Genomic DNA, 19,822 nt, shown 5'->3' with positions numbered 1-19,822 from the left:
GCGGCGCGTGGACGTCTTCAGCTTAGCCAGCAACAAGAAGAAGAAGACATCCGCCCTGTCGGCCGCAAAGAGCAAGCAAGGATCAAGCAAGCAAGCAAGCAAGCCGCAAAAGATGAAAGGCTCCGCGAAAAAACGTGCCCCAAGAGGGGACCAGGGGCTGATCTCTCCTGTCTCGCCGATCTTGTCTCCTCAATCGCGCCCGCTATCTCCCACGGCCGGGACTCGGAACCCGGTGCTGCAGACTGGAGCCGCCACCCCATGGCAACAGTTCGCCCTTGGAGGACCGAAATCCGCAAATGTTCTGTCACCGAAAACTCCTGCAAGGCCGCGCGACAACGTCCAGAAATCAAAGCCTCGGCCTCCTTCCCGGGCAGCATGGATGTCGCCGTCGGGTGCCGGTGGTCAGCTGCCCTTGTCGCCTACCGTCATGTCCTGGGAGTCCGAGGCAATAGACTCGAGAACAACCGAGGGCGTAGCGCATAGCGAATTCGCTGAGAAGCCACGCCTGTTGCTGGGCATCATCCCAGACGATGACGAGGGCTCGTTCGAGTACTCCGCCCACATGGCAGCCTACACGGTGGGCTTCGCTGCCGTGCTGCTCTTTATCACGCTCGCCGCGAGCGCCTACTTCCCACACTGCGATAACCCTGTGGACTGCTTCGACCTGAACCGTGAGCTACAACGCAGCAGACTCGTCGACGTCGACCCCTGTGAAGACATGTTCGAGCACGTCTGTGGCCGCTGGACCAGCGTGTACCCCGAGCAGCAAGACCTGTTCGAGATCCTCAACAACAGGCTGCGTGTCTCCTTGCTCGAGAACATCGATCAAGGAAGCGATACATCCAGTAACGCGATTGACAAGGCGTCTGCTGCTATGACCGCGTGCATGAACGTCGCAGAAGCCGATATTGATCACACTGCAACGATTCGAGATGTGCTGCGTCGACGTGGATTAACGTTTCCCGCCCGAAAGGTGCGCTCTGCACGCGAAGTGCTCGGAATTCTCATCGCGCTCACCCTGCAGGACCTTTTGGGAGTTTTCTTCCAGCTCAAGCTCACGCCCTACTTGAAGGCAGAAGACAGATTCGTCTTCGAATTCAGGTACTCTGAGACCATGTTCAGGTATGTGACAGACGTAGATGTACTGGAGTCATGCGTCCGTGCGTACGACCCAAATTTAGGAGGCACCCAGAACTTGGCAGAGAGACTTGTCGCCGTGGAAGCTGATGTCAGAACCATCACAGAGATGCATTCCGGTGGGGTTGAGTACCCGCAGTATTACAAGTTCTCGGAGATTGATGGAGTTTACTATAATAATACACAGCAGGAAGTTTACATGACTGCGCAGTGGTGGGTTGATGAAATCAATAAACACATACCTGAGAATTCAGCCATAAATCTGGCATCAGACATTCTCATCAAAGATCGCTACGCCTTGTTTCTGGTCATAGATGTGCTCAGAGGGTATTCCACCAGAAGCTTGCACCTCCAAACTTACATAGCCTGGAAAGTCATCAAGTACCTCTCGTATGCGGCGTCCAGCAGGATGTTTTTCTGTCACTTCCCTTTCGACAACGTGCACTGGGTCAACACTTTCGCCAAGGCACTCGACCGATGCACGAGCTACATTAAGCTGGTCATACCGCACGCCCTGCTCAAGCTACAGGTCAAGCATATCCTAGATGACCAGACCATAAACTACACCAATACTATCGCCGACCGCATCAGGCACCAAATGGAGGTCTCGTACAATTTCTCGTGGTTCGACCGAGAGTCGGCAAAAGGTTTGGTTGAGCGCCTTCGATCCATCCACCAGATCATTGGCGTGGCCTCGAAACTTCGAAGTAACACCGCGCTGAATTCCTACTACGCTCATATACCGAAATCCGAAGCACCGTTCAAATTCGTGGACTGGCTGGTCGAGGCTCATCGCGCTGCGGCAGCGCACAAGAAACGCTTTCTGCAGCCATCCCCTGACGGAACGGCCTCTGTTGGCAGGGATGACTGGGAACTGACGGGGATATCGGTCGGCGCCTTCTACGTCATCGTGTACCACATTATCTACCTACCCGGCAGCACACTTATGCCACCGTTCATGGTTCCGTACGGGCCGAGCTCGTACAACTACGGCGGGATCGGTAAGGTAATCGGCCACGAATTGACGCACGCATTCGATCCCAAGTACCTAGACCTCAACCCTAGGGGTGAGAAGCAAGTCTTCTACACGCCTCAGTTCCTTCAGAAGTTTCAGGAACTTCAGGATTGCATCATCCTGCAGGCCAACAAGTTGACCGAGAGTGCCATCGCCGGTAACAACTCCATCAGCGAGTCCTTCGCCGACAGCGCGGGAGTGGAAGCGGCGTACCTCGCGTACAGGGCTCTGCCAGAGTCTGATCGCCTGACTGGAGCGGGATACTATACCGCAGACCAGACCTTCTTCGCCGCTGGCTGCTACATGTTTTGCCAGGCTGAGGAGGAATACTCGGAGGTAAGCATCTACCTGCCCCACAGCGTTCGCTGCAACCAACCCTGCCTCAACACGCAAGAATTCGCGAACGCTTTCGGATGCAAAGAAGGATCGCCGATGTACCCGCGTCACCGGTGCGACGTGCACGACTTCTTGAAGATCAAACAACAGGGCACACGTTAGCGCCATGCCAACGTGTTCTTCAGTGCTTTGGATTTGCGGCACCGTGCCATTAACACAGTTTTTTTTTTTCTTTTTTTTTGCGGCCTCAGAGCTGTCGTGTGTGAAATTCCGAAGGCCTTATAGTAGTGTGACGCACAGGTCGTAAGTCGCAGCGCTCCTTTTTGTGCTGATATATCGCTCCTAGTGTAGCGTAACGTTGGAAGATACGTGTTTCGTGACGCCACTACACAACGAAGGCATACAGGACCATTTCCAGCAAGAAATCTCGATTAGCGATTTGGATTCGGCCCGAATGAAGGACGCTACAGAGTGGCTGTTCTTTGTTAGGCTAAATTGTCTTATTAACTCTGCAAGAACTTTCCAGATGTCATCCACATTTCCCAAACGTACGTTTTGTGGTATGTTTCCACCTCGGCTTCACATTACAAACTTCTTTGAGTGAAGAGTGTTGTTATCGTCTGTGATTGTTCTTGTTAGGGCGCGTTTTTTGTGTGTTCTGCGCTGTGCAGCTCAGAGAGAAGGAGAAATAGCTTTTGTGTTCTGCAAGCATTGGACCGCAAGTGTTCGACAAAGTTATTTATTTATTGGAGTTGTGTTTTCGTATATCTAAATATACACGTGACTTAATGCGTCACAAGATTGATGGATACTCACATTGTTGGCATTCATTTGTCTAATCCCACAAAGTCAATGCGGATTTTGCTCAAACCCTCTTTTTTTGTGTGTTAGTGAAAAGCTTGCTTGAATAAACCTGTAGCAAGCAATACGTGCGACTAGCGGCTGACCGATCAAAAATATGGGCACAACGGACAAAGGGCGAAGCACAATTTCGGCATTACAAGCACGTTTTCCCTCATCTGTAAGCGCGCAAATGTAAAACATTGTTCCTTTATATGGGGTGTCTCAGCTAACGTTAGCCAAGCTGTTCAACACAACACAAAAGAGATTTTAAAAACACGGTGCAAGATACAATGCTAGAAACCTGCGGTGTTCGGCCATCATAGGTCTGATCGCCGAAGCACTGTAGGTTTTACAATTGAGTCTTGTATCGAGTTCCTCTGTTTTTTTTTTTTATTTTGTTTTTTATGGCACTAGCACATAGCGACATTGTTTCTCAGGACGCACGCCGGAATTCATGCACAGGCAACCGGAAGTTGGGGTGCCTCCGAAGCCGTGAGAATAATAAATACCTATCTAAAAGGTGGTAATGTTTAAAGTTAGAGTTGGACAGGATAGATATGATATAGAAGCATAAGTTGAGTTAAGGAAAGGGCCATACAACAGTCAGGTTTTTCCCATCATTATAATGATTAACTATCATCATCAGCAATGGCTCGAGCGTCGTCGTCTTTTTCCACAGCTGGTTCATTGGCGCCCCTCGGTGCAACCACGCGAACGCGCTCGTGCCACTGCCCACGCGTCCGTGGTCGTCTTTTTCCACCGCTGGCTCCGCTGCCGCTCATCATCCCAGCGTAGAATTTCACTTCTCTCGTGTCGTTGTAATGGGGAGGCCGCGTTTATGGAGGCATGAACCATTGCTTAAGAGGGTACGAGCCTTTCATTGTTCGTATCCTAATGCGCGCTCCGCCGTCGCGTTAGGACTCGTCGTCAGTTGCTCCGCTGCAGGTTTCGTAGGAGAAGGACGTGCGTTAACCTAAGGTCTAGGGGCTGGCGCCATTAAAGACACTTACAGGAAACATTAAGGTCACATAAAGCTTTGTTGAACAGCTTAGCTGACTTTAGTTAGGTCACAATGTAGACACAGTCGTTAGGCGCCTTTTGTGAGCGTGCTTCCATGATGGTTGATCACACCTCCCTGCAGAATGTCGGTGTGATTTCTTGCTTCGCAGGTAGAAAGCACGCAGTGATTTTTTTTCGCAATTTCAAATTATGTTGTGTGCCTCGGCGTGTTCAAAGACGAGAAATTTGGTGGCCATATATTATTTACTTAAGATGAAGCTTTAACTTGGGCCCAACTCTGATGCCGCCTAGTCAATACATGTAAAACCCAGCAACGCTTTTATGAGATAACGGCTGGCACGATTTTAATGAAATTTGTTGCATTTGAGAGACGAATTCTAGCGACTGTTGCAAGTGGAATTTCGATTTGGGGCCTGAATTTTTAATGGAATTTCCAAAAATTCGTAAGTTTGAAAAAAATAGAAGCACGAAGTTTACAAATTTGTAACTGCACCTAGAACAGGTATCGCAGTTCTCGAAACTGCATTCGTTAGCACCCAAAGCGGACAAATTTGATTCGTCAATTTAGATTTATTTTTATTTATATCTTACGTGACATTATCACATTGTTTACAAGAGAGGTTCCGATATCACAGTTTTGTAACATGCACCTAATAGTACAATTATTTTTTTATTTTATAGTACATCTGAGAAAATATATAAATTTACTGAATTACGATATCGTTTTTCATTGCTGTGTTACAGAGTTGTAAACTTGATAGTAGATGGTTTTGTATTCCTAAAATTTGCGATATTTGTCAATTTTGAATAAAGAATTAACAAGCTAAATCGAAAATTCGTTACCAATTCACGGTCACCAGAATTTCACTTTTTTGTTTTAAATGCAACAAACCTCAACAAATTTTTACAGTGGTTCCTGAGAAAAACGATTTCACCTTTTACATGTATTTAGATAGGAGGCTACGAGCTAACGCTTCCAGAAACCTTTAGCTTGCTGGAAGCTTGAGATCCAACGCAGTAGATCCAACGAGTTTGAATCTATATAGAGTGAAGCTTTGTGCGAATGCACGAAGAGTCCGAACGCGAGTTTGTGTTTATTCAGTGTCCGCACAAAGTGACACGGGGAGGCTTTATTCGTGAATTGTAGAGAGGGTAATGCAATGCCGCCCGCAGCTACCACGGATGCGGTAAGGCGAGCTTTCTGGTTCTTTTTTACGTGCCGGCGTAGATGCCCCCTCTGTGAAATTAACGAAATTATGTTGTTCGCCGCGTGGAGAAGAGAAATCGCCGCCTTCGTGCCCTCTCCGTTTGGGCTTCGACACCACGATGGTCGCTGTGCATGTTCGTGTCATCTCTTCTTTGCATGTTTAGCGATATGCGCTTTTCTCTGTGGCACACCCGGCTTCGCACTGTCCAGATCAATGTAGCGTCCGCGACCGCGTTCGTGCCTTTCCGTTTGTACTTAGACGCGGCGGTGCTCGCAGTGCAGTCACTAGTGCTGAAACATTTGAACACGACTTACCCGAATCACCTACAAGTATACGCAGATGGTTCTGTCGAAGTAGACGAAGACCGCTGCGCAGCTGCATTCTATATTCCCTCTCTGAGATATACCGTACGTGGTCTGACCGTCTGGCCGTCTGGACTGTATAGCCTCGTCGACAGTTGTGGAAGGCGTGGCAATAGCTGCTGCTCTGCGCCAAACTAAAGACCTTGCCTCCTCAGAATGTGGTTCTACTTACGGACTCAAAGGTCGCGTTACAAAAACTATACCATGGTCTGCGGTCCGTCAAGTTCCCGCGCAAATCGTTCGCCCTCGTGAAATAACTCGACAACAAAGACTTCACTGTAAAGTTCCAGTGGATTCCCTCCCACATTGGTATTTCTGCCAACGAAAAACCTGATGCGCTTGCGCATACGCAGCCTTCTATCAGCCTCCCAAAGTCAAGGCCACAAAGAGTAATCAAGTTAAAAAGTCTGACATTCGAAATCACTTTGGGTCGCTTTAGGTTCCACCACATATGCCCTGCGTAACGAAGAGATTTCACTTAGAATAAGCTTCACTTCTATACCGAATAAGGACATGATCTGCTAGTACACCAGCATGGTTTAGCGGGGCCAATTAATTCTCCTAACTGTATGGCATGCGACGAGAAAGGAGACATCGAACACTTTCTGTGGTCGTGCCCGAAATTCCAACATGGAATGAACGCTCTCCTGGAGAAACTGCAAAAAAAAAAAAAAAGAGGGGGGGGGGGGGGGGGGAGCTTCCTAAAAAAAATTAAATTGTGGGGTTTTACGTGCCAAAACCAGTTCTGATTATGAGGCACGCCGTAGTGGGGGACTCCGGAAATTTGGACCACCTGGGGTTCTTTAACGTGCACCTAAATCTAAGTACACGGGTGTTTTCGCATTTCGCGAGAGCTTCCTCATCAGTGCCTGTAACACCTTGTATTCCATGATGGATCAGTTATAGCCCACCAAGAAAATTCACGTCTCCTTATCGCATTCTTAACAGAGACTGGTTTGATGGACATATGGTGAAACACCGCGGATGGACTAATGGGGAAACACTGCAGTATTATTGTAAGAGACGCTCGGGTGGAGCAATTCCCGGCCTTCATCGCTAGGCTAAATCCGCCTGCTGCTACAATCCACCACTACCACCACCGCAAAAATAAAGGCACTTCTTCCTCGCCATAGGCGTAATTTAGTTCAATTACTTGACATATGCTTCTCTATGAAAAATCCAATTACCCAGTCGTAAGTCAATTGAATATCTTGCATGCCTGCAAATCTCGTGACCTCGATCATTAGTTCATTTGCTCGTTTGTTCGTGATAACCAGAGCTACATTTTCCCTTCGTCAATATTTCAATGTTTTCGTTAATGGTGTTTAAATGGTAGTCAGCGCTCGTACGCCTCTCCATTTTTTTGTCCCTGTCGTTACAGCGGCGCTGTAAAACCTAGAAGACACTTATGCTAGAACTGTTCTCAGAACAGATGTCAGCCATTTGTCATGGTGGACATTGTTACCCAATGGCAAGCAGCACTTGCGCAAAAGCTTTGCGAATTCCACCCCACTTTGTTTAATCGAGAAATTCGTTAAATCGAAAACATTTTAAATATTGACGGAAATGACGTGCCAGATACTGAAGAGGACGAAAATAAATCACTAGAATGGGTGAAGTGAGCGCTTTACTTGTGTACGTGTTTCTAGCAATGCTTTCGTCTGCATTTAGCGTTCCTCAATCTCTTCTGAAGATATTATGCAACTAGCCCAGCAAGAAGCAATATTCATATAAGATATAATTATTGCCTACGTATGGAATTATCGCAAGCAGCCAGCCCTTTCAGCACGTGTGGTGTTCTTCCGTCCAGGCGGCAAACCTTACAAATCAGTGGCGTCATCACCGGAAGATAAATAGGGCGCACACTTATATTTTGCGAATTCGTTAACAATAATTTGCCCTTATATTCCTAAAATATAAATACGAACTTAATTTCCTTTCATCGGTTTAAAACTGTCTCTCATGAGACTCTGTGAGCGCGTGATTCCCTGCACTAAAGGAATGACTGGAAAATGCGGTAATCGTATGAATCTTTGTGTGAGTTTTCGTAGCAATGAAATATTTCAGCAAGCCTGCGCTGCCCACAAGGCACTGCATTTCTCTTCGTCGTGGCTTTTGGGCTGCGCGGTGGCACTGCTGCAGCATTTCTTGTATTGAAGCGATAGCGGTTAGGGCCCCGTGTCGCAGAAAATCCGGCGTCGGCAATACCGCCCACGGCCGAGAAAATCGTCCCCAACCACGCAGGCCCTCCAAATATATTTTGCCACTAAAGATGCTCACAATTTGTCTTGCATTCTTTACAAAGTTATTCCTGGAAATTTTGAGAGTGACAGCCCACAAACAATTGTCATGAAACAAAACACGGACTGTGCATGCCTTTTATGCTAAATCTTCTCAGGCTGAAATATTAAAGGTGCAAACAATAAAAGAAGGCCGGTCCACGAAAGAGGCCGCGTTTCTACAAGAAAGCGCGCCTTTGTACACAACGTTCACCGCCAGCGTTTCCTAGTAAACATTACGGTTACATAAGCTGCAGTTGCCGGGAAGTGTGAGAAACAGTCGAGGATCTTTGAATGCTATCGCGTTCCACTCTTGAAGGCGAAGCTTAAGCGTCCTCCAAAATTTTAATTCTACGACAGTGGAATTTTCGCGTAAAGTGAAGCTCCTGGGTTCTTAGCTTGTGTACATTTGTTCTGTATGAGGCCATATTATCGAAACAAGAATATCCCAAATATGGGCAATTTCGTTTTTCTTACTTTTGTGGTTAATAAAAAATGCAGGAACGGCTAATAATCGATAAATGCAATTTCAGGTGTAGGGCCTATCTTCAGTCTCTTGAGAAAAGAAGTGTTCATTTTTTAATAACGAAACAAGGCCTCTTATTTTGCATAAACGAAAGCTCAGCTGGCGCTTGTGCCGGTGAAGAAAACTTTCTGGGGAAAAATATTTCGTCGAATGACTTTTTCTGTTGTACGCGAGCACTGAATTTTTTTTTTTCAGAATGGAATCGCTGATGGTCGATTGCCAAGGCTGGTACAGTGGGCGTGGAATGACTCGCGTATAATAAATTTGTGGGTGTGTCTTCCTTCGCGTCCTATATCCAACAGACATGGGTGGAGCCCTCTTGTAGAGTGGGGCTCTACAAGAGGGCTCCACCCGAGATTAACCACACCACTCTTCGTACAATAAAGTTTATTCATTCATTCCGCGGCCAATTTACGCGTTACGCGTGTGGAATGCACAACACTCAATAAAGGGAGCAAGTGCGAGTACAGTTAGAGATGTTGGCTAAAAATTTGTCTCATTTTAGGCTTGCGTCCGTTTCTTAAGAGCGGTTTTTGTAAGAGTCCCTGAAACAATGACACTGACCAGCACACCAGGCCATTTATGGCTGCAACAAGGCCTAGCGATTTTTTGTCTGTACGTTGTCAGACACCAACGCCAGCGCGATACGTGACTGCGTCTAGCTCCACAAGCCAGTTTCAACAGTGTAGTCAAGCTTAAACTGAACAGTACTTTGGTGCAGAATTTTTTCCTAGCGAAATCCAGCTACAAGAACCACCTCCGCTAGGCTAATGCAACAAGGACACACTAGCTTCAAGGACGGCTGGCGAGTCGCCAGACTCCCATCCGGGCCTGTGGCGCAACGGATAACGCGTCTGACTACGGATCAGAAGATTCCAGGTTCGAATCCTGGCAGGCTCGCTTTGGTTTTTTTTTTTCTATTTGTTTCCGCTGTAAGGCTCGGGAAGCGCCGTGAGGACCAAAATTGACAACTTCACCCAAACGGCGATGCATTGAAAGGAATGGCTAGGCTTAACATTTAGCGTGGCGCTCGAGTTTTTCGCACGACGATTTATGCCGATGACGAAATAACTCGTCATCACAACGAGCGTCCTCTGGTGCCGATGACGAGTTATCTCGTCGTGAACTTATGACAATTTTCGTACCATACGTATGCGCTAAGTTTCTTGTAATTTCAACACAAACACAATGACTATCGCCAATTATTTGTTTTTTCCACTTCTAAGGTATTTTTAGAAACTTGTCACGGAAAGTGAGGGTTTAAAAATTGACAGTCACTTAAGTATCCTTACTTGATTTGAATGCAAAAGCATTATGACTTCTGTAATTAATTGGTTACGTCCATGTTACGTGATGTCACGCATTGTCACTTGTCCTTCGCAAGTGAACCTTAATCGACCTTGCTCTAATTTTGTGCCAACCTTAATGCACCTTGATCCACTTTAATCCAACTTAACCACCTTGCTCTAATTTGTATCAACGTCAATCCACATTAATCGACCTCAATCCACTTTAATCCACTTTATTCCACCTTAGTCCACTTTAATTCACCTTCATTCACTTCACGTCACCTTAGTACACTTTACTCCACCTTACTCTAACTTGTTCAAACCTTAATTCTGTATTACTACTGACATCCTACAAAATGCTCATGGCATTACTGATAATGATCTTTGGTACCACTCGTTGCCTACAGCGTCAGCTTTACTGCCACATGGGACATATAATGCGCATTAATAATAAGTGAGGGTTACATATCCCCGGAACACAGCACGCAACACAATTTCTGTGGCGCAACAGTACTGGACTAGCAGCTTCCTAACATGTCACGTGATAAGGAGCGACGCCTGCACCACCACCTAGTGGTAATGATGGGCCCCGCTAGGGGCGCTGCCAACGTATCAAGTCGAAGGCGCACGAGAGGGCACTGGCGAAGCGTGAGCGTCTGTCGGAGCACTGCGTTGGCTAGGACTTACGAGAAAGCCTAGGCCCGGGCTTTCGGCAAAGTAGAGGGCTTGGTGACGAAAAAAAAACAAGAAGCTGTGTTGTGCACTGTGCTTAGCAACCGACATGATGCACTAAAAATAGACACAGCCAGAATTCACTAATATTACGAAACACGCGTACTTGAACGGTTGATTGAACAATTCACGACCTTAAAATGAAGCTGAATAAAGGTACAAAATGACTCCTTGTTCTGTGTGACAATGTGGTCGCACATGAGCGTTACCCTTGCCTGTAAACTTTTTTAAATGCAAAACAGCCAGTAGAAGTACCAACAGAAATTCCCAAATCAAGTGAACCAGCACTAACCGATCGAATTAAGCAACATTCCTGCCAATTTTAATCACGGTAATTCTTGCGGTATGCATTGGGATCTTCTTCGGGATTCAATATTAAGATGAAATGATTTGCAGTGTGTGGAAAAGTAGTTGCTGTATATTGTTTTACGGCTATTATGCAAATGTTGTGCGAGAATTCGTATGAAATAGCAATGCTATAGCATAATAAACACGGGATTTCTTTTTCTCTCTCTTCGTCTTTTACTCTTCAATAACAACTCCATTCGAAAAACCCGACAAACGAATTTGTCGGCAAATAACCTCTCTGCGGCTGGTACCTTCAAAATAAGAAAAGTTGTGGTAACCCGATGTGTACTTAGGAATTCATAATAAACCTCGCGGTATACTAATAAATGCAACAGCCTGAAGTTGCCAAAGAGTTCTAATCCCGTCAAAGGAAAACATTCATCTGGTCGTAAAAACTGCTCAAAACCTTAATTTTAGTTAGGTAACGTCGGTCGTGCACGAAGGTTTTTGTCCACCATAATGAACCGGTCGGTGGTCAAAATTAATCCCGAGCCATTCACGGAGTCCGTCATAGCCCTCCTTGTATACGTTTGGGTGGTAAACCCTGTCAATGAATGTTCGTCCTTGAGACATGGGCGCGTAGGCAGGAAACTTTCCGTTGCTACCATATAGGAGTGGTGTAGACTCGCCCCCTGCAGGTCCCGCAGCACAGCGTGTGAGGAAGCGGGCGCCGACGCGACGGCCAACTAGGCAGGTGTGCAACGGCCCCGGTTGGGTCCGACTCGGTGAATGCGCGCTGAAACACCTGTCAGACGGGTTTCCAGCTCCAGTGGCTGGCATTCGAGCGAGCAGCCATCGAGGCCGTCACGTTACCGCTCCTCTGACTCCGGTCGATCATCCGTAATAACTTCAGACAGCGCGAGTGCTCACACCTACTCCATCGGCCGCGGGTATCCATTACCTTCGGGTGGTACGACGCACCCGCCGTCCGGATTGAAACCGGCCAAGCCCTCCATACCAGCGACGAAGAGGGTCCACGTAGAACGTGATGCTCTTCTAACCACATCGTCACTGCTCTGGTGACATGTGGTCACCAGAGCACCCGCGCTGTCTGAAGTTATTGCGGATCATGGACCTGGGTCAGAGGAGCGGTCCCGTAACGGCCCGATGGCTGCTGTCTCGAATGCCAGCCGCTCGAGCCGGAAACCGTCTGACAGGTTTTTCAGCTCGTATTCACCGAGTTATGTATCTGCATATGGCGGGGAGCCATCCGTTCAAGTGTATTACCATGTCAAAAGGGGGCGGCTATGTTAGACATTAACCATGACAATAGACAATAGACATTAAGCATGACACCCTCGCGACGAATGAACGGCTACTGATGGTATACACCGACTTCACGTGTGTTCGGCGTAATCGTGAAAGAGATTACTCCGCTTCCGGCAATTCACACCAACATTGAAGTACAACACGCTTGTTTACTGCGAGATTAGCTCTGTGTTTGTCTGCTCGACCTCTGGGCCACCATGGGGCTGCACCGTGCAAGGCACTCATGTTTGCGCCCACGCTCACCCGCTATTCCGCCCGATCTGCCCGAGTCTAACGGTATACCGGACACGCTAAAACTCTCAATTGAAGCCTTCGTTGTTTTCAGTTATGTAGAGGCAAGACAATTTCTTGAGAACACTTATCTTTAATCGCAATGTTTTCACAAGCTAAAATCGCATTCAGCGAAATCTTTTTCGTAGGTTACAATGCTACCACCTGAAATATAGGCCACTACGAATAGCTTTGCAGTGGGTAGCAGGCGAGAACCGGCTGCACCACGAACGCCTGCATCACGGGACCGGCCGGTGCCCTGCGTGAAAGAAAGCGGGCCGTTGTGGACATGCTTGTACGCAGTGTTCTAGTAGTGATTTGTGGAGTGCTTTAGAAATCTTTAGCATGTACTCACTCTTCTCGAATGCGCACGAATTACCAAGTGACGACATATTAGAGGGATTAAGTGAAATCGCGCCGGCCCATTTTGTGCAGAAACCCGAGAATTGGCTTAAGTTGGATTTCCACGAGCAAAAGGGAATAGCGTATGCTCGAAATACCATGTGCGCAAGAACGTCGCGTGACGTCTCTACCTACTTAAATTCGCCTTCTTCGCCTGTCCTATATTGCCGTTCTTCTAGTCCGCTCACTATATAAAGCTCCTGAAGCTGAATGTATTCTTATCTAAAAATATCCCTACAATCAATCGTTTTACCGTATTTTCGACAATATTCTGGCATATCTAAGGTAGACATTTTGCGTAGTGGATACGCCGCATAATATATTTTTTAATGGGTGGCGTGCTTCGAAAGAAAGCCATTGAGCGTGAAAGTGGTTGAAAGACGAATTTGAGAAATGTGTTTGAACCAACGAAAGAGTGACAAGAGTGCATGGTCTTTCGCATCTTTTACTAGCTTTGTGAGCGATACGACGATTATGTAGTGTTATGCAGTACTAACTTTGTATGATTGTTAAGACTTGCTTTATCTTGTTTTTCTTTTCTGGAACAAATGTAGCCTGGATTCCGAACTCTGACAAACTCATTGTAATCAGATTTACAATTTCACGTTAGTGTTCTTTGAAAGTGACCCTAAAGAGAGACGCCAAGGCAGTTTAAACTGATAAAGCATTTTTGCAAAAACTCAATTTTCGCCAATTTTCAGGTGTAGGCTGATTTTGACCAGAAACTGAAAGTGGACCGTTTCATTTTTCTTTTTTTCACAGATAAACTGTACCGTCGGAAAGTCAACACGACGTCACGTATTTCAAGATATTTCATCGCGTTTCTACCGTGTTGAATCAGTAAAGCTGTTTAAACTTGATAATTTTAGAGCTTGGCTCTTTTAAAATGCAATGCAGTCACTCTTTACTAATGGGCAATTATCTAGACCCCAAAGGACGCCGTCAATACCAATGACGTCACGATGAGCTGATGCATGATTTTCAAGATGGCGTTACCACAGGTCTCTCCTATTTGCGTCTTTTCTGGCTCATCACGTTGTCTTTTTCTATGGAAGGACATAATTTACTAATACAGCTGAGATAGCATTTGAGCTGTAATGCTCATTTCCTCAGGTGAGGTGATGCCACGTTGCTTTCGCGATGGCACCGCTGAGTTCATTCAGTAGTTCTTTGTAGTTCTGCGATCTTGTGGGTCGGCAGTTCATTCTCATTGTATAACTTCTTTGATCTTATAGTAGAACATATTTCTCACGTCTAAGTTGTAACTAATTTTTTTTATTCGGACTATAAGACATTTGTGCCATCCTCCCTCTACCAGAAAAAAAAAACTCAGTGTTGCTTCAGCAAGCCTGATTTGTCTAAATTTGCTCCATGTTGCATTACTAAAATTATTAATAATATGAGTATTAGTAATAGCAGTAGCACTTAGTTGCAGTAGTAGCAGTAGTAGTAATAGTATAGTAGTAGTAGTATTTTCTCCCTCTTTAAACAAGTGTCCCTTTAAACGAGAGTTTAAACGCACAGACTGCGGTTGACCGGGCTGACGACGCGAGGCGGAGAGTGAGCTCGCTTCCAGGCCTGGCGAACCCGCTCTCGGTGTTCCAGCTTGCGTTGGTGCTGGTTGTATTGGCGCGCGATCACTTCGATCTCGTTCTGCACGCGCGACGCCATGCCCTTGACCAACAGCAGCACGCACAGCACCACCACGCCGGCGACGCACAGCGCGATCGACTGCTGCTGGACGTGCTTGGAGAAGCTGTTCACGCAGTTGCGAGTGTTCACCTGCGAACGCGGGCAATGCCACCCAACGTGTGAGCGAACAAGTGGACCTCAATTTAACGTAGTCCATGGGACCCGGAAATGACGAACAGATGTTAGCCATTTGTCATGACGGACATTATTAGCGATGGCAGCATGCCAATGGCAAAGAGCCCCTACGAACAAAAAGCTTTGTCGCCGTCGTTGTCGCTGTCATGTTCCATATAAAGTCCAAACACGAATCATCGTCGCCGCGCGCCGTACGCTGTTTGTGCGAGTGAAAGATTGCGATGGTCAGCCGATGATCGCGGTTCGATCTCGCGCGCTCGGCCGCCTTCTGTCGCGCGTGAGGAGCGGCAGCAAGGTGAATGATGACGGGGGGGAGCGTTATGCTCCGGCGACTGCTGCTTACGGCGCTGCCGCGCGGGCGCCCTATCTTGAAAGCGATCTGCGACATGGACAAAATGAGCGCCCGCGCAGGCCTCGTCTTCGAAACGATTAGCGATGTGGACAAAGTACGCCCTGTTCCGGTAGCTTCGTATGCGCTGTGCTTTCGACGCGCTATAGTTCGCGCTGAAGCGAGGGACAGCACGAAGGTCAATTCGCTCACTGCTGCTTCCGCGCTTCCTCACTCCAGCGTTTTGACAGCGAGTTTCCGCGGTCATCGAGCGAGATGTGTTGATGTTTACCTGTGCGTGTGTGACACCATGCTTGTTAATTTAGTTAGTAAGCGAATGTTTACAAGTTTATACGGCCGATAAAACTACTATCCTTACATCGTATAGCTGTCTACAAATTGGCTATTGCAATCTATGCTTCGCCTTTCGTGTGAAACTGCGACTTTTTTAATGTCGAAAACTTCGTTAAATAGAAAACATTTTAAACATTCACGGGGATCACATTATAGTTACTGAAGGGAAGAAAAAAAATGTCGATGTCAATTAAGTCAGCGCTTCTATAGTGTACCTGTTTCTAACCAAGGTTTTGTCTTCATTTAGCGTTCGTCAATCTCTTGTGAAAATGTGATTCAACTAGCCCGGCAAGGAGCAACTATTCATAAATAATGTAATTGTTGCCTGCGCACGCACTTATCGAGGACAGCTAGCCCTTTCAGCATATGTGGCGCTCCTTCATGGAGGCGGAAAACCTACGAATAAGTGACGTCATCACCTGAAGAGAAATGCGGCATACCAATATTTTCCTCATTCGTTACCCATAATTTCACAATTCCCAGCATCTTCGATAAATTTAGAGAAGAGCTCAATTTCCTTACATCGGTTCAGAATTTCTCTTCATAAGACTCTGTGAACACGTCTGGAAATCTACAGCACTTTGTTAATTCGAAAGCTCTGTGAAATAATATTTTGTTAAAAATAGGTTTTGTTGAACCACGGAAAAGTCCTGCCGTAGAATATCCAAAGCGCGTGATTTCGTGCACTACAGGGATGACTGAAAAATATTAGGCATGGCTTTGCTATCGCAAACAGCAATGACCAGTGGAGCTGAAGGGAAGCCGCAGCAAACATTTGGAGGACGCTTAAGCTTCGCCTTTATGAGTGTAACACGATAGCTTTCAAAGATTCCTGAATGCTTGTCAGGCTTCCCGGCAACTGCAGCGTTCCTTTTTCTTTAACTTCGCCTCTGCGCGCCGCTACCGATTTACGCTGCCGACGAGGCGAGGGCCATCTGGATGGTGTTCTTGCAAGTAATACGCGCGGGGTGCGCCGTTCTGGTTATGGTAGAAATGCTAGAAAAGGGGTTTGTGTTTGAATTTCCTCGTAACAGAATTATGTTTTCTCGTACATTAAATTACAATTCGGCGCTATCATGTCTGTAGGTTGTAGTTAAGTCATACTTTACGATTTTTCTGACGTTCTTTTCATTGAGAAATTCAATGTTGTTCACTAACGCCTCTGCGCCACAGTGGCGGAGAGGCGTTAGTGAATAAAATTCTGACCACGCAGGCCACGCAAATAGTGACCACGCAGACCATCCACGTGGCCCACGTGAAGGCCTGCGCTGTCGGAGTGGTTCGGGATGATTTTCTCCGCCCCGGACGCCGGCAGGTACACCGACGCCGGATTTTCTGTGACACGGGGCCCTTAACGCTATCGCGTTAAAATTATGCAAAGCTAGACGAAGAAGAGCGTGGTTTAGCAAAGCAGGGTCAAAGCTAAGCAAGGTTTAATGGAGTTAAGCATTGTTTGGCTAGCATTTCGCTCGGTTATCACTGTTGCTAGGGTATGTCTTAGCTATTGCTTGCCTATCACAATTGCCATGTCGTGCCTTAAGTCTTCTCTCACCGGATCGCGCATGCACAAAATGAGCGCCAGTTTTAATGCACAGGCCCGGCGCCTATTAGAAGCAGGTTATCCTATCGTGGCAGTGGCCACTGTAGCCGAACGCCTAAAGAAGTCGATTTCGCGAGGGATGGACGTGATTACAGAAAGCATTAATAGCAAGAAAAGAGTTGTGGCTAGTCCTTACATTCATTCAGTATCGCACAGGCTTAAGAAGGTTGCAAGTAGATATGGTGTTAATGTTGTTTTTACTGCTCCCAATAAGCTAGGTAAGATATGCGCTACCGTGCAGAAGAAAAAGGAACAGGCGAAAGGCAAAAAAAAAAAAGAACACATATTTGACCAGTACGTGAAGCACATCAAGAACAACAATTTTACTGACTGTCGTATGGGTGTGGTATATGAAGTCCCCTTTAGCTGTGACCATTTCTACGTAGGGAAAACAGGGCGGTGTATCAATCAGAGACCAATGGAACATAGAAGGTCGTTAACCCGTGGATCGCCTTCCAATCTTTCCTTACATTGTCAAGACTGCCAAGATTGTAACTGCACGCCCGAGTTAGATGAATGCGCAATACTTTACCGACATAAGAATGAAGATAAGCGTCTAATGGTTCAGGCTTGGCATATCAATAATGGTGGAAGTGCGTTCATGAGTCAGCCTTCAAGAACCTTACATAAGGAAGAGATCAAATGCTTCAACAGTTATCGCTCATGTAGACCGGCACGTGTGCCCGATTGGCACGTGGTGCTACCTTTCCAGAGCATGCGCAGGTGCGTTTTGTGTCTTTTTTGCTTTTTTCGCCTCAGTGCTTCCTTCGGTTGATAGTAGGCGTTTGTGTTGTCCTTTTCTCTACTCTTGTGTCCTTACCTTTTTTTTGCATTATTTAGGCATACAGAATACAGCTCAGCTATCGTTTTCAAAAGAAAAACCACAAAACAAGCATCAAAACCACATGATGGATGATAAGGCGCGTGTGAACAATGGGAACACCCTCCGACGCGTTCCCGTAAAGATTAGGTTTGTAGCTGCTTCGAAAGGGGTTGACGTCATTCAAAACCCTCGTGAAACCAGTGCCTCTAGTTTCACTCTTTGTAGCGCCACGTGTGTGAATTCAAGTGACGTCAAAGTGGGTAATCATTGTGGGTGTCGTTTACAGTGTTCCTTCTCCCGCGTGTGTTTCCCGGTAAGGATTACGGTTGCGTAAGCTTCTCCGAGTGGAAAAGTACCCAACAGCATAGAAATCACGTAGACCACGGAAAGTAAAGGACGCAAGAAGAACAGCGTGAATATAATGTCGTTGTGAAGTAATAAAGGGTCTGCTCGAGTACATTTCACTTATTGTCTCTGATTTCAATCCTTGTAGAGCCACGTGTGTGAATTCAAATGACGTCACAATGGGTAATCGTTGTGGGTGTCGATTACAGCTTCGCTGTAAAACCGCTTTCACAGCGTGGATTGGAGCCACAGTTTTTTTTTTTTTTTGATGCTGCGTTCTTCGCCGCCACTACAACGTGACAATATTTATTACAAATGTACACACACACATGCGCAAACAAACACGCACACTTCGTCGCGCACCTTTGCCCAGGCCTCGTGTTCACTCATGGCAAGCACGTTGCGGCCGCAGAAGCGCCGCTGGAGCACCGTCTCCAAGCTCTCCTTCTCGGGTTGCCGGCAGCAGGACGGCGGCACCGAGCAGCGCTCCGCGCTCGGGTTGGTCTTGGAGCAGTTGAAGTACATGTTGCTGTTCCAGTCCAGGTAAGCGGCCTCGGTCACGCCGCAGCACTTGTACCGAATCTGCGCGTGCGTCGAAGACGCCCTTCAATGTTCTTGTTCAGCGCGGAGAGGACGCACGTACAGGGTCGTCCACTCTTAGTACGAACACGGCGCCGCGTGGCCGCGCTCCGCGGAGCGCCAGTGCACACGGCGCGGCCGCGCATCGAAGCTAAGAGGCGCAGGCGCACAGGGGCTTGGAGGCGGGGCTTCGTGTCGTCTGCTAAAGCGCGCGAGCGAGCCGTGTTTGTTCCGTCTGTCACAGCGCGCTCGCGCACTTTAGCCGACGACACGAAGCCCCACCTCCAAGCCCCTGTGCGCCTGCGCCGCTTAGCTTCGATGCGCGGCCGCGCCGTGTGCGCTGGCGCTCAGCGGAGCGCGGCCACGCGGCGCCGTGTTCGTACTAAGAGTGGACGACCCCGTACACCGAAAATAGACATCGGCGTTCGCGCCAGTCTGGCTGGCCGTGCTTGTATCCCTCGCTTTCTTTCAGCGTGTGTGTGTGTCGCCTGCGCTACACAAGAGCAATACGGTGTGTCATCAAGCCCGTTTTGAATATCCTGTTCAAGCATGTGGCTTGCGTAACCCTCAATTCGTATTCCAATGCACGATGAAACACAGTCGGGCGAGGCAATACATTTCGCTGAAGGCGAAAGGACACTGGCCCTAGAGAACAAACAAAAATCAGTATATGTCATTTCGAGATCCGTACGGGTCTCTCGTTGACAAGTGCGAAAGAAGTTTGGCCGTGTCTCACACACAACACATGGCGCAATAATAACCTGGTGTAAATATCGGGTAGATTTCCGCGCGTCAGATTAGGCGTATGTGGTGTCGACTGTATTAATAAAAATTCTGAGAGAACTCCAGATGATAGTTATTTCTCCATGGTGATGAATCTGACAGGCGCAGAGTGCCAGTCAGAAAAGGGAGTGACCAAAGAGATTGAAA

The 19,822-nt window shown here is 47.2% G+C and overlaps 1 protein-coding gene and 1 non-coding gene across 2 annotated transcripts; both read left to right on the top strand.

Moving 5' to 3' along the window:
* Window positions 1–379: 379 nt before the first annotated feature.
* Window positions 380–2,650, top strand: LOC119458751 (neprilysin-1). Its single transcript, XM_037720616.1, has one exon. The coding sequence runs from the start codon at window positions 380–382 to the stop codon at window positions 2,648–2,650; it is 2,271 nt and encodes a 756-aa protein (XP_037576544.1).
* Window positions 2,651–9,553: 6,903 nt separating this feature from the next.
* Trnar-acg (transfer RNA arginine (anticodon ACG)) lies at window positions 9,554–9,626 on the top strand. Its single transcript has one exon. It is a non-coding gene; the product is annotated as a tRNA-Arg (tRNA).
* Window positions 9,627–19,822: the final 10,196 nt, after the last annotated feature.

Source organism: Dermacentor silvarum, chromosome 7 (assembly GCF_013339745.2).
Source record: "Dermacentor silvarum isolate Dsil-2018 chromosome 7, BIME_Dsil_1.4, whole genome shotgun sequence".
NCBI classification, from domain to species: Eukaryota; Metazoa; Arthropoda; class Arachnida; order Ixodida; family Ixodidae; genus Dermacentor; species Dermacentor silvarum.
Note: the sequence above shows the minus strand (reverse complement) of the source record. Positions and strands in the feature narration are given on the sequence as shown.